We start from the raw sequence: 26,571 nt of genomic DNA on the forward strand, positions 1-26,571 counted from the left end.
GGTAGAGTTACTGCCTCAAGTGAGGGAGTTCAAGTATCTCAGGGTCTTGTTCACGAGTGAGGGTAGAATGGAGAGTGAGATGGATTGGCAGTTTGGTGTGGCTTCTGCAGTGATGCAGGCACTGCGCTGGTCTGTCATGGTGAAGAGAGAGCTGAGCTGGAAGGCGAAGCTTTCAATTTACTGGTCCATCTATGTCCAAACCCTCACCTATGGTCATGAGCTCTGTGTAGTGAACGAAAGAATGAGATTGCGGATACAAGTGGCCGAAATGAGTTTCCTCTGTGGGGTGGCTGGGCTCAGCCTTAGAGATAGGGTGAGGAGCTCGGACATCCAGAGGGAGCTCGGAGTAGAGCCGCTGCTCCTTCGTGTCGAAAGGGGTCAGTTGAGATGGTTCAGGCATCTGATCAGGATGCCTCCTGGGTGCCTCCTGTTAGAGGTGTTTCAGGCACGTCCCACTGGTAGGAGGCCCCGGGGCAGACCCAGAATAAGCTGGAGGGATTACATATCTCATCTGGCCTGGGAACACCGTGGGGTCCCCCAGGAGGAGATGGAAAACATTGCTGGGGAGAGGGATGTTTGGGTGCTTTGCTCGGCCTGCTGCCCCTGCGACCCGGCCCTGGATAAGCGGATAAAAATGGATGGATGAATGGATGGTGGTAACAGAGTAAAGGTAGGATGAGTTTTAGTATACTTTATTCCCATTTTTTTCTTCTTTCCTCTCCTTTCCCCATCCTTTCACCTGTCAAACCAGTAGAATATAGACACAGATGCACACACACAAACACACAACAGTCAGCCAATGAACTTGTCACCTTATCCCCTGACAACACTTAACTTACTGACCTGTATTAACTTTTGTAGTCACTTTTCTTGTTGTTTTGTTAGTGTTTTGTATTATCTTGCCTCTTGGACAAAAGCAGAAGTCAAACATATAAATAAATACTAGTGAAAAGGACTATTATAAGAAAAACTGATCAGTCAGCATTTAAATGTAAAACATTTGGTGCAGTTGTGTTGTGTTTCAGTTTAGGAAGTCAAACTGGAACAGGCTCAGTGACAAGTTTAAATTGTGTTGCTCTCTAGGCAAAAATAAGCCTGGGTCTTCAGCCTACTAGGTTATTGACTGTGAGAAAATTTGTGTGAAATAATCTTTGTTTTTCAAGATGTATGTAACCAGGATCAATGATTTGTTCATTCATTCATTCAAGAGATGGCTGGAAATTTCCCTCGTCTTTTGGGCCTTAGGGCTCATTGCGTGTGTGACCAGAGAGACGAACATTACTGATGGAAGTCAGCTGAGTGTTCTGTGATCATTCATTCACATCCAATGACCTCTTGCACTGTTTGACCTATCTGTGTCCATTATCCAGAGACTGTCAGAATCTGAGATCAAGAAAAAAGAAGAAGAGAACTTATGGTTATTTGATACTTCCCCAATTTTCTGCTGATATTGTTTGTTATCTCAGCACACTTCTCCCCTCACAATGGATAAGGAACCAAATGTATTTCATGTAGCAGACCTGTAGATAACAGAGTTCAGGCTGGTCTTTATTGTGATTGAATGTTCCAGGTTTGGGTCAGCTGCTCTATTAAAATCAGAGTTGTGTCAATAACTGTAAGTTCCCCTGGCTTTATTATCTGTGCAGACTTACAGCACATACCATTATAAAAGGCCTGAATGCCCAGGAAATGTTTTCCTTTGTAATCTTCTTACAAATATTAAGTGAAGATTTGGAGCGATGGAAACTTTGTCTCTCGTCAGAATCCACAGTTACACTTGTAATATGTTATATTTTGTCCCTGCTGACCAGCAGAGACTGAGGTGTGTAACCTGAACGGTTTATCTGAGGCTCAGACATGTTTCACACCACACTGTGTTTAACTGGTGAGAAACCTTTAAATCTGTGTCAGTGGTGTGACGTACTGGAGGACTGAGAACATGTTCAGCATCTTAATAAATACAGAGATGGAGATGTGAGATCAGATTAATGAGGCAGGGCAGGAACAGAGCTTTAAGAGACTGTTGAGAGCAGGTGATAGATCAGGTGAAATTAACAGATTACAATTGGCTAACACTGCAATATTTCATACACTGTCAATAACCCTGTGACTAAACATCCACTGCTCCCATTTTAGATTAGGCCTATTATTTTACAGCCTTAATACACCATTTTTTATATGTGCATATCATCTGTCACTGTCTCTACTATCCACATACTGCACATAGTTATCCAGTCCATTTATATCTATTCAGTGTGTATTTCTTTGCATGATACAGTTTACAACTTACAGATCACTTGACTTAAATACAAAACACTGCAAACATAAACAAGGAAGTAGGTACCAGTACAGATGTTACTTATTATAGTTTGCATATAGTCCACTTGTGCTTTGTGGACTTGGAGAAGGCTTACAACTGCGTCCCTTGGGGAGTCTTGTGGTGGGTACTGCGGGATTAGGGGGTACCGGGGTTGCTGCTATGAGCCATTCGGTCCCTGTATGACCAGAGTGAGAGCTGGGTCTGCATACTCAGCGTAAAGTCAAACACGTTCTTGGTGGGTGTTAGCCTCCGCCAGGGTTGTTCCTTGTCAATGATCCTGTTTGTGATATTCATGGACAGGATCTTTAGGCACAGCTGGGGGGAGCAAGGGGTCCAGTTTCATAATTGCATCTCTGCTTTTTGCAGATGATGTGGTTCTGTTGGCTTCATCACACCCTGATCTCCAGCATGCACTGTGGCGGTTTGCAGCTGAGTGTGAAGCGGTCGGGATGAGAGTCAGCACCTCCAAATCTGAGGCCATGGTTCTCTGCTGGAAAACAGTGGGTTATTGCCCTCTCTGGGTTGAACGAGAGTTACTGCCCCAAGAGACGGACTTCAAGTATCTTGGGGTCTTGTTCATGTGTGAGGGTAGAATGGAGCCTCAGATGGATCGGCTGACTTGTGTGGTGTCTGCAGTGATGCAGGCGCTGCACTGGACCTTGTCAACCTGGCCTCCAAATTCCCCAGATCCCAATCTGAATGAGCATCTGTGGCACATGCCATTAACCCACCTCACAACCCACTGGACTAAATGGATCTGCCGCCAACACACTGGTGCCAACACCGCAGGACACTCCCAGAGATCCTGTGTCCATGCCTCCACAGGTCAGAGCCAAGTCCCATCCAAGGAGGCCCCACTTTGGTTTAGGGGTACATTTGGGGTACCAGCACATCACAAGAATCCTTGAGCAGATTGGGACCAGGGAAATTTAGAAGCCAAGTCGACACCTTGAGCTTTTTGCCACGCTCCACAGGCCATTTCTAAACAGTTTGTGTAGTGTGGCGTGCTGCTTTTTTCTGCTGGGGGGCCACTGCCATTGGGGAGTACTGTTGCCATGAGGGGGAGTACTTGGTCTGCAACGGTGTCTGAGTGGGTGGAACATGTCAGGTGGTATCCACATGAATGCCAGAATCAAAGGTTTCCCAGCAGAACGATGCATTGGAACAAAATAAACAAAGTTATTCACTTCACCTGGAGTGGTTTGAATGTTTTGGCTGATTTGGGACATGTGAATAACCCACTTTCCCTTAGTATCTGTTCTTTTGTGTGCAAAATATCTGGCCAGTTGGTTTAAAATAAAATGATTTCAATTATATTTTTATTGTTATTATATTGTTGGTTTATGGGTTTTAAATCTATCTATCTATCTATCTATCTAATTATCTAATTATCTATCTATCTATCTACCTTTATTTGTCCAGTTTTGTTGTCAGTCTTAGCTATTATGTATATTTCTGTACACAGAAACAGCAAAGTATGTACCTCTTTCTCCATCTTTTCAATCTTTGTCACAGTGTTGTTCTTACTCTGGTCCAGCAGGTGGCGGTATGACGCTTGACATTGTTTTGTGATCCTCCAGTAAACACAGCGCAGAAGAAGAAGCAGCTCCATCTCTGTGATGCTTCATGCTACAACAAGCCCCTGTTCACTTCTGTACTGATCTCTGGAGTCATTTTATTCTCCTCCAGGTTCAGGTCTCAATTAAATGGAGCTTCATGAACTCTTCATGCGGCCAGAAGTAAGAATGTGGAGCGACTTCCGCCCTGGTTTTTAAAGATGACGTTAGCATGAGCTTTACGTGGCTTCAACACAATGATAGTTAGTGGAGAAGCTAGCTAATGTTTGGCTAACGGTGAGTTAACACTGTTGAGCTGTTATCTGCTAACTAATGGAGCTAAACAGCTAACAGCTAAGTGAATCAGCTTGGATTAGTTCAGTTGGTTAGCATTGTAGGATCGTAGCTCCTGTGCTGGATTAGCCGTTAGCAGTGGATCAGAGACGTCTCACTGTGGTATGATTCATCTGGTGGTTTGATGGGGCTTTTAAGGACCATGATGCCGCCCAAGTTCCAGCTCTTGGCTGTTTTGGCTTTTGGAGTGTCGATGCTCTTCATCGAGAACCAGATCCAGAGACTGGAGGAGTCCAGAGCCAAACTCGGTAAGACCACAAAAGACCTGCTTCACTGTTAACATGGATTATTACATAATTATTGTTGTCATGTTCATCTTTATATTTTCCAGTAACGTTATTCCTTATTTCACACTGCTTTCCCTTGTAGGCACCTTTAACTATAAAAGTTAGTTGGACTCAGGGTGGGAGGTCAACTTTTTTGGCCACCTTCCGGTAGGGTTGCAACTGATTTTCACAGTATGATAACACCGCCTCAGAAAATATCGCGGTATCACGGTATTACAGAATTTATATGACTGCTATAATTGAAAATATTTTGTTAATGGAGGTAAGTTGAAACTTTTAAATGTAATCTCAAGACATCTTTTTACCATTGCTTTCTTCTGAAATGTATTTTTAACTGATTATTGTTTAATCTTTTTTTAGACTGTAGTTTTAGTCAATTTTATTGTATCTTTTATTATTTTGTTTAGTTATTATTATTTATATATATATATGTTATCTTTTTTATATTTTTTTTCCTTCTATCACAAATGTTTTGATTGTCTTTATGTTCAGCACTTCGTGTTGCATTTTATGTATGAATTGTGCTACCCACCTTATTCCTGAGGGCGCTACTGTAGTCATAATTATGTGCGCGACTTCCTGTGATATAGCGAAAGTAGCAGTAAGCTAATTAGTCCCATAGACTGTCTGTGGTTAGTCCCAATGCTGGATCTTTTCAAAAGTAATTTGCCTTCAGTTTAGCAAATACTGATTTATTTTTTAACAAATATTTAACTAATGTAAACTTAGCATTTTCTAAAATGTCTTTGTGGAGCTCTGGTACCTGTTGAACTGTCCGTGTCTGTAACGACTAACAACCAGTCTAAGCTAAATTTTTGTCTTCAGCGACTGTGTGTTGAACATGTAACCAGAACAAAAAGAGCCCGTTCCTGTTGCCAAAGGTACCGTTGATATGAGAAATAAAACCACAAGAGTTTCATGAGACATAGCGAAAAAGTATTAAATCAGAATTAGCAGAAGAGAATGACACGTAGACTGACAGGTCCATCACTCAGCGTCAGTACATGATATCCCTGTCAATGCCATGTAAAAGTTAACAGTATTTTAACGGAGCAAGGCAAGCTAATAGCTAACGTACTCGGTTGAAAAGTAAAAAACCCGATGCTTTGAGATGCAAAGGTATGATCACATAATCCCGTTTGAGCTATAACAGGTGGTGTGTTCCATGTTTTATTTCCCAATTGCTCTTTGAAAGTAGAATAGAGTTCTGTAAACAAACTGTTACCATTGGAAATCACTGGTTTCCGTTCAGTGCCGGAAGTTGCACCCATAATTTACACACGATATCATGGGGGGTAGGAATAGTAGCTCATCTGGTGTGTTTGCTCCATGTAGACTAAGAGCCCGATAACACATAAAGCGTTAGAGCAGTTTGAGGCAGATTTTTGTAATTGTTTTTAATGAGAATGAAGCTTTTGGCTCACTGTTTTTGTGTTGTGACACGCCTGGCGTTTCTGCACTCTAGGCGCCTGGCATTTTTGCCCCAAGGAAAAGAAGGAAAAGTGCCCCACACTATTTTTTTTCCATCATCTTTTTTTACCATTGTCCAATCAGATGATTTGAGAGGCAGGGTTTCTGTGGTAGTCATGACAACAAGTTTACAGTTGGTTAACAATGGAGGAGAGACAGGCGGTAGCGGTTGATGGATAGTCAGAGCTATACGGCCCAACCATAGACAGCAGGTTGTTAAACTGCCTCAAGTCATCCTAAAATATGCCTGGAAACGTCCATCATGGAGGAGAAGCTCCTGGACCAACTGGTGGTACTCCCCATGATCCACCCTCTTATTTAGGGTCTCATGTACCCACACAGATCTCCGTTTATCTGCTGACAGCCTCTCACCCTCAACCAGAGCTACAGCAAGTACCCTCTGCCTCAACATTTTAGGAACTAGATACTGATTACTGGGGAAAAAACAAAACAAAAAAACGGTGGAGTGATTACATGGGAAGGTTATTGTAAGGACGTGAGGGGTGGTTGCCTGGCAACAATAAAAAGGTGCAGCAAGCTTTTTTTTTACTAGTGGTATTCAATTTAGAAAACAAAGGTAGTGAGGTGCGCCTCACATTTTGCAACTTGCAAGACACTTTCTTTGTGATTGGGGCCTAAGTCCTTGTAGCAGTCAGCCTGTTGCCCTTTGCTGTGTGTCATCGTCATTCTTTCTGCCCCCTTTCCTGTCATTCTCGAGCTGTCCTATAATAAAGAAGAAAAATAATAATAATCACAAAAACCCAAATCTCATCGGTAGACATGAAGACCCAAGAGACTGCCAGCTAGCAACTTTTCTTATCTGAGTCAGTAGCAGAGAACAGCAGAATGGCTGAATGAGTATCCTGTCAATGTGTTGGAGCCTGCAAACACCACTTTCAGTTCATGAGAAACCTGAATATACTAAGAGTTCTCTGAGAGTAACTAACTGCCTGCATAGTTACTGTATGATGTCTTCAAGAGGAGGGGAATTACAGAGGCCAAGAGACCATCCGTCTGCCCTCAGACGTAACACATCCTGCAGACACATTGTCTGCTCCCTCCTCATGGTGTCCGACCCTGAAGGGCTGGCTGGGCAGCGGGATGCCTGCGTTACACCGAGCGACACACAGCTGATCCAAAAGATCCTCACAAGGCCATTTCTGTAATTGGCTTTAATTAACTTTGCTACGGAGACAGGAAGTGGGAGAAAATTCTTTTAATTATGCCTCCTGTCAATGTTATCATCAAAAGCTTAATTACGTGTTTTGATGTTATTATATCTGAAGGACTGTGTTGTTTTCTTTAATTAAGACATGCTAGCAAGCTGCGCTGGCCTTAATTTTAAAACCACTCGTTCATTTACACAACAGATGTACCTTTGCTTTCATTGTCGTGCTGGTGGCCTCACACCTGCTGTGTTCACCGCCACATCAACGTACTACAGGCTCATTAAAATCCAGGCAGCAGAGAGCGCCAGCCGTCGTTTCAGAGGTACTTATACCTGATAATTGATGGTAAATATCGTATTTTCTGCTTGTACAGAACAAACAATCGCCAGACATGAGGTTGCTGAAGTGGAGCAGCGTCACAGTGAAGACGCCGGGCGGGAGTTGTCACCACTGGCGGAAAAAGATGACATGGTCATCATTTACAACAGAGTGCCCAAGACAGCCAGCACATCCTTCACTAACATCGCCTACGACCTGTGTGGGAAAAATCGCTTCCACGTCCTGCACATCAATACAACCAAAAACAATCCTGTCATGTCTCTGCAAGATCAGGTAAGGCCTTCGTCACTGTTACTGTTACTGTGAACTAAAATAAGATCACACTGACGTTCAAATCCCCTTCACAACGTGAAAGATCAGTATTTATTACAGCTTGTAAATATTTGACCTTACCTGCATCTTTTTATACAGCTGTTAGACAGAAACCTGCCTCCACCTCTCACATAAGCATTTCTCTCATAACTCTAGTAACACTATACTCATACAACAAAGACAGAAGAGTCCTTTGTTGGCACAACAGATGCTCCTCTTATGACAGGCCTGTGGGCACTTTGATCATCACAACTGAAAATCTGGAATTAAAAATAGGCCATTGTTGTGGCCAGAGTTGCACTGGTTGTAACATGAAACATTTTTACATTAATGTGCTTTTAATACTCTGAGTAAATAAAGAGAGCCTTTGAGCTCTGCTCTATTAACAGCCTTATGTAACATCTGAACAATGCAGAACTTCCCCAGCAGTGTTTGTCAAGTCTCAGACTGGTTTTATTTCTGTCATGTTCTGAATAGCTTCTGCTTATTGTTCAAATCTGTCACTGAGCTCTGTAGAAAAATATGCAGGGTAAAAGGATGGCAGTTAATAGTACTGCATCCTGATTTCTATCACATACTGCAGTGTCTTAAAGGCTTCGTGGTTAGCAAACAAAGCAAAAATATTTGGGGTTTACTGTAAGAGGTTTTGGTGTACAAGTGGTGTCACAGAGGAATCTGTCATTCACCAAATTACAGATAGATGTTTGGATAGATAAAAGGGTTGGGCTGGTGTAATAATGTTCAAACCAGTTTGATATTAAGACGAACACCGGATCAGACTGGTATACTAAATTTAACCACTAGGTGTCTCACTTGACTCAGCAGCCACTCCTGAGTGGTACATAATGACACCGTGTCCCAACAGCACAAGAGCAACCACGTAACTATCAGCAATGTGCTCGTGATCAGACTGGAGATGTAACCACTGAAAAGATGGGCCAGTACCTGCTCTCTTCCTACAACTGTAGTTTTTTAATTTTGTATTGTGATATTTACAGGAACTGACAGCAAGTAAATTGTTATTAGCGATTGCCTTTTACTAGAATCTTTTGGCTCTCTGGCGAGCTCGCTCCAGCCAGCTGGCACCTCATTTAGGTTTTCGTAGTGAAATGAGAAGGTATTGTGTAGATTAACACCTCATTTTGTCTCTAGAAATCAGCTGTTCCTCATCCATTGCATCGCTTCCAGTGAGAGCGACAGGAATGAATAGAAACAGGATGTCCAACAAAAGTTCAGCTCACCGCGTCACTTGCAGCCACTTAATCAATCTACCATTTATTTTTATGTATTTCACAGTAATTGGTATCTAGTTCCTTTAATGTTGAGGCAGAGGGTACTTGCTGTAGCTCTGGTTGAAGGTGAGAGGCTGTCAGCAGATAAACTGAGATCTGTGTGGATACATGAGACCCTAAAAAAGAGGGTGGGTCACAGGGAGTGCCACCTGTTGGTCCAGGAGCTTCTCCTCCATGATGGCTGTTTCACGTACTGCACTTATATGCTTCCCCGCCTGCTGTTTTCTATTGAGATGGTGGTAACTGCGGTTTGTAAAGTCGTATAGCTCTGGGTATCCAGCAACCACTACCCCCAGTTTCTCCTCCATTGTTTTACAACTGTAAACTTGTTGTCATGACAACCACAGAAGGCCCGCCTCTCAAATCATCTGATTGGACAATGGGAAAAAAGTGGCGATGACGTAGGACGCTTTTCTGCGTTGAAGTTTTTTTTTTTTGTTTTTTTTTTTCCAACTCAAAGAGTTCAGAGCGCTCCGGCAAAAACATCAGGTGCCAATTTGCCAACCTTAGCTCACAGCCTGTCAGACACTAGTGGCTTCGTTAGTCCGTTTATAATCATGATATTATTTCAATCACCTTGTCATGCAGCTTTAAACTAATGTAGGACAAGTTGGATTTAGAGCTGTGACGCCATCAGCACAGGTTGCTGATATAGGCTGCTTTTTAACTTGCCAGGACTTGTCATAATAACAAATGCTGGTTCATCTGATTTGCATAAAACTTTACCAGTTTAAGCTTGTACACCAGACCAGACCTGCAAAACTGGAAATCAGCCCAACTCTAATAGATGCAGTCAGACAGACAGTCAGTGTTCAGCTCTTGTGGATTATAAATGAAATGATGAGTGTAGTTTTAGCACTGACTTTAAACGTCAACATTGAATGGATAGTGTGGAAACTGCAGCCTTTTTCGTCCATTGTCTCCAAATTATAGGCGACAGGAAATAATCAGTAGTCATGTAAATAAATGGACATGATTTAGTCTAAAGGTGCCTACAGACTGTCATAACAACAATCCTACAAGCCAGTTTCATGTCTTGTTGTTCAGAATCCGTCTCTTTCAGACTCTGATATCAGTTTGGGGGACCATGTCAGATGGATTTGATAAACGCCTGGTGAATCACAGCGCGATGATGTAAATCCATTCAAAAACAACAGATGCGAGCAGAGACATGTCATCAACTTGCATCATCCATCTGCGCCGCTCTAATGTTTTCATATTGTGGCAAAACAATTTGTTTTGGCCTCGGAGCTGGTGCTTCATAAAACCTCTGAAAGAGGAGCAGATTGTGAGGCCCAGGGATCAGAGGGCAACATGAAGACCAGAACCTGCCGAGTTAGTTTGCAGTAGCATTACGCTAGCCCGCTATTAGTTTAGGTATGTGTACATGGGTCTTAGCAGCAGTCATATTGAGATTGAGAACTTGGTTTTGGATTTTTGATGCAGCCTGTTTTTAGTCAACAAAAACTCCAAATCCCCATTGGCGGACATGTCTGACAGTACGACCTACTGTTTTTGTTTAACAACCAAAAGTGTCACCAGAGACAATCAGCAGACACTTGGTATGTTCACCAGTGGTGTACCGGAACCTCTATGGCAACAGTCTGGTCTGCAGCAGTGAAACGTGAGATCAGTTGGATTGACCGATTAATTGGCATCGATATGATGTTTTAAACATTATCGGTGGAACTTGGCTTCGGTAGTGCCCAATGGCTGCACAGCCTTCGCCAGTTCTGCAGGGACGTACATGACTGAGCGGAGCTGAAGAGGGGAGGGTGGTGTTAAAAGATCATTTGGTTCAGCTCCAGAGAAAGCAGCTCCCTTCTGCTGTGTGACTGTCTCAGTGTTCTGTTCTTCCTTTTAACATGTATTTACATGAATCTTTTGGCTGGACTGCAACAGTGCGTTCAGTGCGTCTGTTAATGAGTGAATGCCACCACTTCCTGTTTTAAATTAAAAGGCCTTGTGTCAAAATAAAAGCCAGGGCTCCAGACTAACTTTTTTTTAGTAGGAGCACTGTAGCCCCTAGCTGAAAAATTATAGGAGCACAAGCAGAAATTTAGGGTACACCTAAATGTTCCCAGGAAGTCCAGGAGTGCTTAGGGCTCCAAATCCACAATCCAAACCAGTCCGCAAGCGAACTTTCTGCAGACTTCCACAGAGTCCACTTGGGGTGCAGGCTTCACTGATGTAATAACCCACAATTCATTGCGATACGGGTGCGATGCTGTGGGTTTTTTGAAGTGCTGGGAAAAAACCTTATGAATGTGTAAAATAGTTATTGATAGTTAGGCCTATAAAAATGTTACTAGAATATGACAGCAGGGATAGTTTAATCTTTCCAGTCTGGAGGGCTGTCTTATCATCCGTTTGCAGGCAAGGCAAAGGTTGACTCTAACAGGCCTACTGATGAGTGTAGATGACATGATCCTCGCAATTAACATCACTCACCCTCGGACTTTCCTCCTCTCACACACATTAGCCTACACTGGCGGACTCGCTCCTTCGTTTTATATCATGAAAAAAAAAAAAAAAAGCCCACAAATTTGCGGGTTGCGCACAAGCAAGTAGTTGTAAAAAAGTACTCGATCTGACTCCAAAAATGGTCGCAAAATGCCACCATTTGGTGGCAGTCTGGAGTATTTCAGCTTCAAGAGAAACCACACACTTGGTGGTAGAAGTTACGGGAGAATACTGTTTGAGGCGGAGTTCGTTAGTAGTAAATAAAGCTCCAGAGAATATGCATGGCATCAGCACATATTACAGCCTGTTACACTGGGCACATTTATATGGCTGTCAGTGCAGCTTAGGACACATAGTGTAAATGCCTCAAAGCTATGCTCGTGTTATTTCTGGCTCCTAGTGCCAAGGTAATATCCTGTCTGCTGTCTCACAACAGGCTGCCTCCCTCCATCTCACAAACAGTCTGTTTCCTCTGCACATGATAAAACAGAGACAAGGGGAAAGATTCAGGCTGCTGGCACCTCAGGACTCAACTCATTTTACAACAGGAACATTCAGATTTGTATCCAGTGATAGCATTTAGCTCTGCCAAAAGTGGTCAGCGTGTTTGACTTTGTCATATTTTTACTCTCTCAGACAGCAGAGTGTGTCAAAGATAACATTAATAAATGAGGGTGGCGTTAAGCTGTTCAGAACCAAAAGGCTGTTTGAGTTTAACTGATGAAATTTGTACCTCTTCTGGTCGCATGTATGTGAGACATCATGCAGCTTATTTCTGAGTTAGATTTACGACATTAGAACCTTTTATAAATTGAAGTGTAATTTTATACTGTTGACCCTGGGCGTAATTTCCACTGTAGACTCACTTTTCAGAATCCTGTTTTCGCCCTCTTTAACATTTTTATAGCTTCAGCTTTTCTTACTAAAATCTTTCTTAACGTTTTCCTCTGACTGTCCTGCCTAGAGATGCACCGATCCAGCTTTTTCAGTTTCAATACCAATCCCGATGCTGTGGCTTTGAGTATCAGCCGATACCCGATACCGATCTGATACCATGGTTGACCTAAAAAGCTATATGCCTTTACATGTATAACAGAAAAGACTAGAGGCATCAGGCATTGATGACTACACAGTGCTTTCCTAAGATAAAATGAAACAAGATGAAACAGATTAATGCAATAATGAAGTATTTATTTTTAACAAAAATAAACAATTGTGCAGCAGCAGTTGAAATAGTGTGAAATACCTCCACACAGCAGATTCTCTCCTTCGCTCCATGACGTATGACGTAGCTCATGTTGCAATAGATTTAAAGGGAAAGGATCGCCTCAGGTACAGGTTGCATTTTCTGATACCCGATACATCTATTTTGATAATATCGGGACCGATATTTGATCCAGACATCGGATCGGTGCATCCCTAGTCCTGCCACTGTAATCAACGTGAAAGATGCTCTGTTGTTGTCAAGCATTCACAATAATACAAGTAAGTGCACCAGCAGCAGCGAGTGGTGCAGTATGTGACTTTCATGTGGCTTGTCAAGATAATTGCCCTTTTGCTAAGCCCCGCCCCTTTGTGATGGTCCGATAAGCTGTCGGAGTTAGCATACATGCCAAGTTGTTTTCATTTTCTTGATCAAAATACTGCCAAACCAAGCTGGCTTTACAAGAGGACATCTTTCCAATTTCCCACCGTGCTGTTTTAAAACTCCAGTCTACTCGAGCATTACCGCGGGGGGGGACTGCTGTCTGACAGCTCTGTAGCACCCGCTAGTGGCGGGCGGCTGCATGACAGTTAAGCGGCCTTGTACATGAATAAAACACTAATTGCCTACGACCCCTGAATTCAGTGTGATTTGCTTGTCCTTTCTGGACTATTTCCCTCCCTACCCCCTATGGATTTTTTTTTTTTTTTTGGATTGCTGTAGCTGCTGCTCTTTGTAAAGCGTCTTTGAGTATCCCGAGAAGCACTATATAAATCCAATATATTATCATTATTATTATTAATTGGTTTAACCGACTAATATTTCTGGTGCTGACTAGCGAGGGGGTAGACATTTAATTGTTTAGATGGCTAATCGCACACATCCCTAGTTCTTACAACAGAGGACAGAGAGTTAACAGCACCCGTTACGTCCCTCCAGGCCTTTGATTTACCTGTCCCTGTCACACCACCACTAACAGAAGAAAAAAAGAAATGTTTTTCCCAACTCCACCCAAAATAACTTAAGTCTCTGTATCAGAAAGGTTCTTCTTTCTCTCTCTTTCTTTGTTTGCTCCATGATCGCAGGTCGACAGGATCATCTGTCCAATGGTAATTATCACCTCCATATGTGGTGGTCACTGGGTATTCATGGGCGGGGATTGATTGATTGCTGACCAGCAGGAGTGCGCTGTCAATTTACAATTGATTTGCATTCATGAACATTCACACATGCCTACGATCAAATCCGAGTTTTTTTGCAGGGTTCGTGAATCTGGTGTAGGTTTTTAGTACCAAGTTTTTTAATGTGCAAATCTACTCATAGATTTGGTAACATTTCATGAATGAGATTCCAATATTTGCCACCACTACGTGATGCGGTGTGAAGAGGTCGGGTCATTTCACTTATTTCTGTGATACCAGGTTGTAACTGAATCCAGACATAAACCTTTGCTGTTGACGCAGGACCTCTGTGACCCATTGAATCAGCAGATTGGCAACCTTTTGAGATCAACTACTAAACACAACAGCTTCTCTTTGATTTCCCTGTAATGAATCCTCACTAAACTCATCTTCCAGCGTTGACTGCAAAGACTCATTACGACCTTTAAAATGTAAAAAATGAAAAGAGTCAATGAAACACAAATGCATCAGTCTTAGCAGAGCCAGATGTTTCCACTTCTCTGTCCCGTCTCTGTTCTCTGTTGTTACTGTGTTTTTCCATTTGCTGGAGTTTCCTGCTGCTCTGTAATTAGTTTCCATTATCTTTGGCTACAGGTGCGCTTTGTCAGGAACGTCACCTCATGGAAAGAGATGAAGCCCGGCTTCTACCACGGCCATGTAGCTTATCTGGACTTCTCCAAGTAAAGCCCTTCATTTCCTGTAATACCATTAATATCCAGATTAGTTACAAACAGTTAGCAGAGCAGATAAAGGGAGGTCATGTATTGATTGCTAACGTGTGCTTTAGTGTTGATTAATAGCATTGTTGTCCTTATCTCCCCTGACACTATCATTTCAGTGATCACAGGTAATTATCCTAATGGTGTAAGTGAGAGAAAGAGAGCATGTTAACGTACAGACTCAGTTCTCCTGACGCTGCCACACTCTCACTGAAGGAAAGCTGTTTCTGTAGTAAACAGTGTTGATCAGGTGGAGGTTTCTTCAACTGTGTGTTCAATGCAAATAAAATGTCAACCCCTCTCTTTATGTTTAGGTACGGAGCGAAGGGTAAGCCCATGTACATAAATGTGGTGAGGGACCCCATAGAGCGCCTGGTGTCATACTACTACTTTTTACGTTTTGGAGATGACTACAGGCCTGGACTTCGACGAAGGAAACAAGGAGACAAAAAGGTCTTCATTTAGAGCTCACCAGTTTGAATTAAAATAATTTGATTGTCAACGCATGAATTCATGATAACAGGTGTTTTCTGTCGTCTTTCAGACCTTTGACGAGTGCGTATCGTCAGGTGGGTCTGACTGTGCTCCTGAGAAACTCTGGCTGCAGATCCCCTTCTTCTGTGGACACCATTCAGAGTGCTGGTGAGTGAGCTGCACCTGCCTCACAAGAAAAGAACACAATCACTATAAGAGTGAACCAACAGTAAAGTTGTGGGTCCGAAAACCCAAACAATGAGCTGACTATAAAGCTCTGTAAAGCCGAGGGGAACTGCAGATTCAGGTGCTAAATTCTCTGTAGGTTCATCGCCATGAGCGACACCATTCACATCGTCACATTGTTTTCACGCTGACATTTAATACACTTTTATTATTTAAAAAAAGTTTATAGTTGCTTTAGCCGAATGGTTAAAAAATGGGAACTCTGGAAAAGCAACTGCATTACACAGTTTGATTTTTGGAATCAAGATATGCTTGGTACAGCCTTGTTTAGTGTAGACCACAGACATATAAAGTGTAATGATTTGCAACAGAAAGTAATGGCATTTTGACTTGCAATAGCACTATTGTTTTGAAAAATCATCATTAGATATTTTGCTCAAATAGATTGACCCTGCAGCACAAACAGAAACTTATCATGCAGCAGATTACCTGATGATGTTTGATGAGCTGTTTGTGTGCAGGAACGCGGGCAGTCGATGGGCTCTGGAACAGGCCAAGTACAACCTGGTGAACGAGTACCTGCTGGTTGGAGTGACTGAGGAGCTGGAGGACTTCATCATGATCCTGGAGGCAGCGCTGCCACGCTTCTTTAAGGGAGCTACAGAGCTCTACAGAACTGGTACCAACAACCACACACACCACGTCACAGTCCGCCTCGCTACGCCAGCATCTGTGGTTCTTTAATGCCTCTGCGCCAGTTAGGCCCTGGCCAGAGCCATTATGTTTTCAGGCTGTCCATCCCATTCTTTTGAATGTGATATCTCATGAAGGCCTTGAGGGAATTTCCTCTCAATGTGAACTTGCATTCATCTGATTATGGTGAACAAGATATCTTAAAAACACTGTTTCTCAAATTTGGCACAAACATCCACTTGGACTCAGCGATGAACCGATTTGAATTTGGTGGTCAAAGGTAAAGGCCACTGTGACCTGGCGTCCGTTTCATTCTTGTGAACTTGATATCTTAAAAACACCATGAGGAAATTTCCTCAAATTTGGCACAAACATCCACTTGGAATCAACAAAGAACTAATGAGAATTTGGTGGTCAAAGGTCAAGGTCACTGTGTTCTTGCATCTGTTTTGTTCTCACGAACCATATATCTTAAGAACACCTTGTAGAATTTTCCTCAAATTTGGCACAAACCTCCACTTGGACTCAACACTGAACTGATTAGATTTTTCATGGTCAATGGTCAAGCGAATGAACTGTGACCTTACATCTGTCTCTTGAGTGTGATATCTCAAGAACACTTTGATGGAATTTCTTTAAATTTAGCACAAACGTCCACTTTGACTCAACGATGAACTGATGAGACTTTGGTGCTCATAGGTCAAAGGTTACTATGACCTCACAAAACATATTTTTGGCCAAACCACAAGCATTCATTCACTAATTATAACAAATTGATGATGTTATATCCAAAAGGTTAAAGGTCAGCTTCGCTGTGACATCATAAGTTTTGCAAAACACTTTACTGGCCATTATATCTCCATGTTCCATATCTCAGGAACAGAAGGGGAGACATTTGGTCAGATATTGAATTGGTGGCTCTGATCTTGAAACTGTGCTGATTGTATAGATCTTCTGTGTGTGAGGTGTCCATGTTTTCACAGACATGGATGTAAAGTGTAAGTGTAACTTGACTGGTGCACGGAGGCGTACAGCTGCGAGTTGGTAATTCTAGTTCTTGTCTGTAGGGTCCACTCATGACCAGCTTTGATGTTACTGAGCTTTTTTTATACCTAATGATCTGTAGTAACTCTGCGTTGTCTCGACTGATATTAACCCCTTTTATGTTTCTCCAGGAAAGAAGTCCCATCTGCGAAAGACCACCGAAAAGAAACCCCCCACCAAAGAGACAATAGCCAAGCTGCAGCAGTCAGACATCTGGAAAATCGAAAACGAGTTTTACGAGTTTGCACTCGAACAGTTTCAGTTTGTGCGTGCCCATGCTGTCAGGGAAAAAGATGGAGAACTTTATGTCCTGGCTCAGAGCTTCTTCTATGAAAAGATCTACCCCAAAGTGAACTAACAGTGGAGCCAGAAAACAGAGACGAGGGCTGCACTGGGACTTTCCAGGACTCCATTAGTAGTCATTTACACTGGGAGAAGGTTCACCAAGTGATGCTGGTGAATGCTTTTTCTTACCATGGTGCGGCACAGTAAACCCCTCTCAGACTGTACAGTGGAATTTCTGTGAGGGTTGTGTCTAATTTTTTTATTGCCGGTGCAGCTGTCGAGAGACCTTAACATGGATATAAAGCGTCAGTCTAAATGGTGAGAAAGAATTCAAACCCAGAGCACAGAGAACTGGATGTGATGCATCCCAAAACCCAAACACAAGCAGCAACACTTTGATTTATGAGGCTCTGTGTTTGGGTTTTGGGTGGAGCGTCCAGATAAAAGCAGCAAACCTCAACTAGTTCAACAAGTTTAAAACCATCGAAAATGTGTTTTTCTGACAGAGAGAAATCTGTTCAGCTCCATGTTGCATTATTGTTTTGAACACGACATTTTAGATGCACAAATTCTTGTTTACAAGTTGCAGAAGATAAAACTGTTTAAAAAAATCAGAGCTTTGTTTGTACATACTGTATTAACATGCAGGGAACATGTTTTTGGACCAAATGGTAGCAACAGAAAACAGACTGGACCATTGCATCCTTTGGTGCGTGACTTTTTTTAATCCCACTGAGATGTTCTCGATTTGTAGACATGTTTAACACGTTGTCTCAGTATTTTATCACAGAGATAGTGATATGCGTCTCTGATATATCTGACAGCTGCTGTTTTAAAAGGAGCACAGCTGGAGTAGGACAAAGGTACTAATCAACAGAACGTTGTGAGTACAGGGTTTACTAGACATGGTCACAGGGTGACGGGGGTAGAGGTGGAGGTGATAGTGCCTTTATTACAAGATTTAGGATTTTATTTTTCATTTTCCAGTGATCTCACAGTCATGTTTGTCTTTATTTGTGTGTGTCCATCAGAACTACAGTTCCTGTTTCTCTTGTTTCACACGTCATTAACAACCAAAAGAAAAAAACACAAGTGCACAGTTTTTGGCTCATTTTATTCTCACTGTATTCTCTTCTGAGAGTTGTAGGTTGTGTCTGTAGACCGTATAAAAATAGCCACTGTGACATCACGCATTGGTTTGTGGATTTATTGTATGAACAGGCCACCAGGAAGTGCTCCAGGCCAGCGTCCTGCACAGGTCCATTTTTGAAAACCCGCACCCGCACATACCTGTGACACTCACTACCAGAACAGACCCATTACCCATCATTTTGTCTAAGTCAAGCCACACTCGCCTGCACTTGTTAATAAAAGTCTCGTAACCTGACCCACACCTGTGATTAAACACACACAGGCTACAGTCACACACATTAAGCTTTTACCCGTACACTTACCTGTCGCTTTATACAGTATATACATATTTTTACCCATTACACAGCTTTTTGCAGGTAATCTGCCGGGTGTCCGACCCAGTACAGGACTCTGCTCCAGGCAGAGGTTAACTTTTGTAGTTGTCAGACATTGTAATTACTCCATCGTGTGACGCCCTGTGGCCCAAAAAGACTTTTTCCTATTGACCTAAATGGCAAAGGAGACATCTGTATTTCAGTGGAAACTTTTTTTTTTTTTAAAGTCTCACAACCCTTGTGAAATGATGATTTCACTATGAGGAATTGATCTATTCGGTTGGAAAACATTTGGAAAGTCTAAAAGGAGCCTCACAATGAAATTATTTCATCCCCATTCAAGTTAGCAGAGCGCCTAACCGGAAGTAGCCTGCTCGGCTGACGGGAGTCTGCAGTGCACCTGCTCTACAAACTCCCAACAATGAGTCCTAAAACCTGGAAATGAGTTAGCATTTTAGCGCTCTAGGTTTCAAAGTCAATGGATTAAAAGATTTATGGAGGAAAAAAAAGAAAATAATATTAACGTAATATTTTTATGGTGTTTTTGACGAGGACACTTTTGTCCCTTAATAGGAAGAGTGAGAATATTTTTGCTAGACAGTGTAGTAGAAAAGAAATAAAATTTGTAAAGGACACTTTTGTCCTTAATAGGGAAGGCGGCTGCCAACAAGTGGCTAAATGAGGCTACAGAACGTCATCACGCTGAACACAGCTTTACAGTCATGGTGGGGATGTGAAGTCAAGCGACCGTAGTGCAGCTTGTTTTTTACTTCTGGTGATTGCATTAATGCTTTAAAATTATAAAAGTGGTGTTTCTGAAGAGTGTCTAAACTTTTTGTTTCTGCTGCTCCAACAATCACCAACTCTGGTTTGGTTGAAACAAACCCTTAATTCACCCAGATATACGTGAAACATGCCGGTTCTATACACGCTAAAATTACTGTATATTTAAATGGACTCTGGTGGGTTTGGCGATGGTGATCTCGAGGGTGTTTCTGGTTTAACAAAAAGGATCTTAACTCTTTAACAAAAAGGTCTGTCTCTGTTAGGATCCTGTCCATAATCTGATGATACCAGTTTGAATTTGGACAACTCAACCTGACCGTCTGAGGTGTTCAAGTTGTTGAAAGTTTACACATAATCTGGAAAGGAAAGCACAGGGAACTGCGCTGGGTTGATTGTCATTGAAGTTTAAACTGATCATGTAAATGTCTATCCAGTAACAAAACAACTGCTTATAAAATGAAGAGAAATAGTTTCCCCAAATTTGGCACAACCATTCACTTGTACTCAGTGATGAACTGACCAGGAATTGGTGTTCACACATCAGGGTCACTGTGACCTTGCATCTATTTCATTCTTGTGAATGTGGTACCTCAAGAACTACTCAAGGGAATTTCTTCAGATTTGGCACAAACGTTCACTTGAACTCAATGTTGAACTCAATAGATTTTGGTGGTCACAGGTCAAAGGTCAAGATCACTGTGACCTTGCGTCCATCAGTCAGTCTTGTGAATTTGATATCTTCAGAACACCTCGAGGGAATTTCCTAAAATTTGGCACGAATGTCCACGTGGACTCAACAATGACCTGATTAGAATTTGGTGGTCATAGTTCAAAGGTCATTGTGACCTTGCATCCATCTTGTGAACGCGATATCTTCAGCACACCTAGAGGGACTGTCCAGTTGAATTTGAGGATGAACGGATTAAAATTTGTTGGTCATAGGTCAAAGGTCACTGCCCCTTAAGGGAATTGCCTTGAATTTGTCACAAAGGTCCACTTACTCTCAGCGATCAACTGATTTGAATTTTGTGGTCAAAGGTCACTGACCTCACAAAACATGTTTTTGGTCACTAATTATAACAAAACTGCACAGACATGTCCAACAGGAAAAAATGATGATGCAACTTGAGTGGTTTGCAGAGTTGTACACCTGCGATATGGTAATTCTAGTTTGTAATGTGGGCTTTTTGCCCCTTTAATTTTGAATTGTGTGTTTATATTAGTCTGTATGTTTTTGACTTGTAATGATTTGGCTGTTTTTAAAGTTGATTACGCCTAGATAGGAAATTGTATTTCATACGGTATGGAGCATCAACTTCTCCCATATGTGAACCATCAGGCTTGTTTTTGTGCTCTTTTCGGGCCTCTTGCAGTGATTTACATGAGCCCACTAACTCTTGACTCCATTTCTCGTCTTTTGGCTCCATAATTACAGAATAATTGCCTCGCTATATCTTACTCAACAGGGAGTACTTAACCACTGAAACCGTGAAATAACAGACTGGGACGGGATGATCTGCTGAAGTCAGCGGTATTACCGACTCTCTGATGGGAGAATAGACAGGAGGGAGGGAGAGTGTCTGCAGGGAGAAGCACTACCACGCTCCACCAGTCCACAGCCTGTTCTTGTGTCTACACAGAGACGAGTACAAAGGCCCCAACCCATATTTGACGCTTTGTGGCCATGGACACAAGGAGAGGCTGCCCGTCTCAGAAAATAGAACTCAATTAACAGTTTAGCTGCAGGCATATTGGAACATTGTTTCATTAACGAGATGAATACAGTCTGATAATTACTTCATCTCAATTAGAAAAAAAGGCTACACTCTATATTGATTGTGGCTGATGAGCTTGAAGGTTAATTAGGAACACAATATTTCAAAAGTCTATCCTGCTTTGTTGTTGTTTGACAGCTGTGGGAACTGTTTGTTGTTTTGCAGTTTTAAGGACTCTTCCTGTCACAAAAAAGACTACTTGATTTTATCTCGTCAACAAAAGGCTTGTCTTTTGTTTCAGCAGAATAACATGCCTCTCTGCTAACCTTGACTCCAGCTTGTGTTTGAAGTACATAGTTTCTGGCACCAGTTTGTGTCTCGCTGTTCCGCCGTGCACCACTAGAGAGAGCCGTGGTCCTTCTGAAAAGCCTCCATGGAGCAGCATGGGAGCTCGGACTGACTGAAACGGTTCACCAAGCCCCCATTAATGCACCTGTGCAAAGCCAAATGGAACAAACTAATAGTGCATTACCATTAACAATACAAATTACACCATTAGGCACACTTGGCTCTCAGGCCTTGTGATAGCTATAAATAGTTTCACTTGGTCTTGGACAATTTGTGCTGTACTTGCATAATGACAGCACTCAAATTAATTCAGGGTGTGCAAATGGAGTATTGCTGCATGTTGTGAAAGGGGACATTTTGGGTTTTTTTTTAATGATGTGCCTCTTCCTGCAGAACCACCTTTGCAGTAGGGATTGATCAGCAGCCCTAACATAAGTAAAATGTCTCCATTACAGCCCATCCAGAGCATTTGATCCTGTTATTGCTGAAGCTGTGCACACAGCAATGACCTCTTTTTGTCAATGAAAGTTGGCTGGATTAGTAGAAATGGCCCTCTGGATCGGTTCTGGACCCTTTTTCAGCGGACCATAGGAGACCCAGCACAGTTTTTGCAGCTAGCTGACCTCAAAGTGGCTTCACTACTGCTCCATAAAACAAACAGAGCAGAGCAGAGGCAGCTTGACTGCCCCTCACTGGGACTGTGGACAGGACCTTAAAGCGCTTAGCCAGAGGGGACCATTATGTGGACTACTTTTCGCTGTGTTCTATGTAAATGCGCCACACTGAAATGGAAGGTAAAATTAAGCCAGCATGTCAGAGGCACTGGGCCAAGAAAACTTTAAGTGTTCCTGATATTCCTGTGTGATGCAGATGATAGATGGCAGCTGATGGGGGGAGAAAATGATGGTAGCAATCACCGTCATAAAGCATCGCCAGATTCATCCATTAAGGGTTTCTTGCCTTCTAGCCTGCTGCACATTGACATTTGATGATGTGTAAAGCAGTGGTGTTGTTAGGCCTGGGCATCCAAGGCTTTGGCCATGAATGTTTTATGAATAGCCCTGGATCTAAATAGGCTGTATATGTATTTTTAAAGAAATACGAATAGGCTTAATTATAATTTTTAAAAAGCCCTGGATCTAATAATGTGTCGTTCTGTAAAGCCCTTGAAAATAGTATGATATCACTGATCAAACTCAAGTTTTGAGTCCTCTGCTTGATTCAACATTTTGTGTGATCGCATGCAAAGAAGTGCACGAGCGCATCAGGAATCACTTAAATGTTGCAGCTGGTAAAGATGGAGCTCATTTTAAATACTTTATATACTAACGGGTAGTTGAATCTATAATTATGCATCATCATTTATTAGTTGATCATATTTTGTATAAATAATTTAAGTAAAATAATACATGTAGTTCAGTAAAAAGTGCATTTCCTTCTGAGATGTAGTGCACTATAACATAACATGAAATGTGAATACTTGAGTACAGGTACCTAAAAATTCTCTATAATGTAATGATAGCAGTTGCAAAAAACTAAAGTAGTATTACTAAATACTAATTACTAACAACTACTAATATCCTTAGCATCACTATTCATGATTAATCTGAGAAAAAAAAAAAACAGTTTTAAGGGTAAATAAGATGCTAGAGCCCATTAAAACGCATCAAGCTTGTTAAACAAAAATGTTAAAAAATGTCAGGAAGGATCCCCGTGCAGAGATCTGAGCTAAGCCCCAGTGACTTTGAATCCTAGAAACGCCTCTGGTGTGAAGAATACTTAACCAAGTCAAAGAGTCTACAGCCACATTTCGGCACAGTGTAGCCTCAATTTGTGCTTCTCATGTATTAGTTCCATGTTGGAGTCACAAAGCAGCATCCGTTTCCCCAAAAGATAAATATATAAAGATATAAAAGACTTTCTGCTTTTCTGAAAGTATATCTGGAATCCTCACCATTACAAAAATCCTAATCCAAATAAAGAGCCCCTTCTCACTTCCAATTCATCAAATACCGCTGCTTTGCCAGTGGTGTCTGCATCAGACACTGACGCACAGAGCTGATTTGCACTGGGCAGCATCAGTTTGTAACATGATGTAACTACCATAATGTAAAGAGCCAGAAAGTCCGTATAGGGAGAGCAGGAGGGGAAGTGAATGAGTTTTTTTAAACCCATGCCACATGCTTTTGTTCCGTAAACCTCAGGAAGTCAATCTAAAAACTGTGTTTCACCGTGTTGTAATTCTATTTAAAAATACAAAAGTGTATGTATTTAATGAGAGGAATCGAACTGATCTGAAAGCGGAATTTCTTTCTTTTCTTTCTGCTCATCACATGCAAAGTGTCTCTTCAAAATAAACTTAAAACAATGTAGGTTTTCTTCATTTTTAGGTTTAGGCAACAAATGTACTTGATTAGGTTTAGAAAGAAGATCACAGTTTGGCTTAAAATAAGTAATGATAACGTAATTTCAGATACATCAAGTGACTCAACGTTGAGTTTTGGTTTCACATGTCACATCAACAGCAATCTCCTGGATAAAAGTCCCGTGTTTGTTTGATCCACCTGTCCCTTCTTTGCCCCTCATTACAGAGCATTTCCACCAGATCCAGCAACAGAGGGCATCAGTCAACGCTTCTCAACAGTATCCAATGGATAGCAGGTGAGTAGTTGTGCATGGTGCATGGTGGGTGTATTGCGACAGGTCTGAAGGCAGGTTTGAAGTCAGGTGACGCAGTGTAAAGAGCGTCAAAATTTGCCTGATCGGAGGAGGAGGTCGACGCGGATGGATGGGTCAAACAAACACAGGACTTTGATCCAGGAGACCGGTGTCTGTGTGCCACAGTCATTGATGAGTTTTTTTAACTTATGTGTTGAGTTGGGTTGCGTTACATTACGTCATGTTGCGTTGCTTTGCGTTGCATTACGTTACATTGCGTTACGTTACTTTATTTTATGCCTAAATATCATTTTTCTCCTAAGCAGTTTTTGTGCTTAAACCTAGCCACACGTTAACCACAGCTACATAATAACATTCAACTGTAACGTATCTGTCGTTTGCACAAATGTACAATGCCAACATTTTTTTTGCTGATTGGGTTGCGACGTGAATCCCAGACATCACTTTACCTGCACAGTAATCCATGCATACATCCTGCTGCTCCAACAATCACAGAGAGACAACAGTGCTGCACCCCTTTTTATAGATGCACTCTTATCAATTAAAAGGAATATGGACGGGGAGATCACAGCATCACATCCATCATTTACATGTAGGAGTACATGATGTAATACATAATGGACAATATGAGCCTGTGAGCACAACAGGGAGGTTGACCCTGTACAGGAAACTCTCTGATACTCTTAATTAGATTGCTGTATTGTAGTTTGACCTTGGTGGGAGACACTCTACACTACTCTGTCTCTCTCTCCCTCTCTGTCTTTCTCTTGCTCGTGGTTGTGCTGGCAGGCTGAGAGCGCATAGTGGAGCATGGGCATTTTCTCCTGGAGGGTAGGAGAGAAATGCAATCAGCAATTCAATCGTGGCCATTGTGTAGCAGTGCTGATGAGCTTTGCAGAGTAGATAATGGATTAAATTATTTATCCCCCCCCCTCCTCCTCCTCAGTGCTTATTGTTGCCTCCTCTTTGTGCTGCTACAGCGGTACACAGACGTAGGTTGAAGGCCTAGATCACTTGCTGCCTTTCATAGATCTAATTTTTCTAATTAGCGCTTGAATGCAGAACGTTCTCTCCCCCTTTACCCCCTGCCTCCACGGCGGCGTTCATTGTCTGGTACGTTCCATGAGGTGAGCATGTGAACCTATCAGCGTCCAATTCAATGGCAGAGAATACCACTGTACCACCACATCGCTGTCACTCCTACCCGTACTTCTCTTATTGAGACGCTAAATGATCTTGATAATAACCTAATCAAGGACACTTTCTTCAGATGAATGCTATTAGTCTGCAGCAGCTGTGCAGAGGACTGGCTGATCCGGGATCAGGAACACTGTGACCACAAATGTCACTCCTCTAAGTGTTTTCACTTATGTGGTGACCATATGGAGGAAACAGGAAAGCTGCTAGATCCAGATTATCTACAAACTGAAACATGGACAATCCATACATGATATTGATCATGGAGGCAATCAGTCAGACGGAGATTCATTCATGTTGGTACAGCAGCTGTCAGCGCCATCACCAGTAGTCTTTTAACTACTGTAATATGCCAGTGATTATTTCAGGTTTAAAATGAGATCAACTTTATCAGTTTTACAAGCAAAGAAGAAGTAGTAGTAGAGGTGTTTGCATGTTCTGTTTTCTCCAGGTACTCCAGCTTCCTCTCACAGTCCAAAGACATGCAGGCAATGGTATTTGTTCATTAAAAATTGCCTGTAGGCGTGAATGTGAGCATGAATGGTTGTCTGTCTCTAAGTGTTAGCCCTGTGATAGTCTGGTGACCTGTCCAGGGTGTATCCCGCTTCTTGCCCAGTGTCAATTGCTCCAGCTCCCCACGACTCCTAAAGGGATAAGCAGTTACGGAGAATGAATGAATGAATGAGTTTGGCCATTCGACTGCTGCCATCTTGGATTTTTGGAGCCAGAAGTGACCATATTTGGATAAGAAGGTGGACTCATAAACTGTTGCAACGCCTTGCAGACAGCCCATCACTCAAGCAGCCCCACTCTTAAATATGCGTAACTTTAAGCCTTAATAAAATATAAATAGGTACAGTTGTCATAAATGGGGGAATTAGCCACAAGGGATTAAAACTGTTCATTACACCAGGCTGTAAACATGTTTATTTCTGATGTAAAGCCGGGCATTTTAACACGGAGGTCTGTGGAGATTAAGTCGTTTCTGGAGCCAGCCCAAAGTGGTTGGTCAAGGAACTGTAGTTTTTGGAA

General features: G+C 42.1%; 2 protein-coding genes across 4 annotated transcripts in view; one reads left to right on the forward strand and one right to left on the reverse strand.

The window, feature by feature from the left end:
• Nucleotides 1-26,571, reverse strand: part of LOC125895849 (uncharacterized) — a 369,147-nt gene that overhangs the window by 142,884 nt on the left and 199,692 nt on the right. The gene's annotated exons all lie outside the window — the stretch shown is intronic.
• On the forward strand, nt 3,907-18,537 carry hs2st1b (heparan sulfate 2-O-sulfotransferase 1b). Of its 2 annotated transcripts, XM_049587997.1 has the most exons (8): nt 3,924-4,059; nt 4,369-4,478; nt 7,530-7,768; nt 14,542-14,627; nt 14,981-15,119; nt 15,211-15,308; nt 15,848-16,005; nt 17,195-18,537. In XM_049587997.1, the coding sequence occupies exons 1-8, from the start codon at nt 3,947-3,949 to the stop codon at nt 17,419-17,421; spliced, it is 1,170 nt and encodes a 389-aa protein (XP_049443954.1). In that variant the 5' UTR covers nt 3,924-3,946; the 3' UTR covers nt 17,422-18,537. The 2 variants fall into 2 exon arrangements, with proteins under 2 accessions (XP_049443955.1, XP_049443954.1); XM_049587998.1 differs by having other exon boundaries at nt 3,907-4,478.

This window comes from Epinephelus fuscoguttatus, linkage group LG10 (assembly GCF_011397635.1).
Source record: "Epinephelus fuscoguttatus linkage group LG10, E.fuscoguttatus.final_Chr_v1".
NCBI classification, from domain to species: domain Eukaryota; kingdom Metazoa; phylum Chordata; class Actinopteri; order Perciformes; family Serranidae; genus Epinephelus; species Epinephelus fuscoguttatus.

Excerpts from the sequence above, each read along its gene's own strand:
- hs2st1b (XM_049587997.1), top strand. The coding sequence starts at position 3,947 with ATGCTACAACAAGCCCCTGTTCACTTCTGTACTGATCTCTGGAGTCAT. Across the intron at positions 7,769-14,541 it reads TCATGTCTCTGCAAGATCAG|GTGCGCTTTGTCAGGAACGT; the intron begins GTAAGGCCTTCG and ends CTTTGGCTACAG. Across the intron at positions 14,628-14,980 it reads GCTTATCTGGACTTCTCCAA|GTACGGAGCGAAGGGTAAGC; the intron begins GTAAAGCCCTTC and ends CTTTATGTTTAG.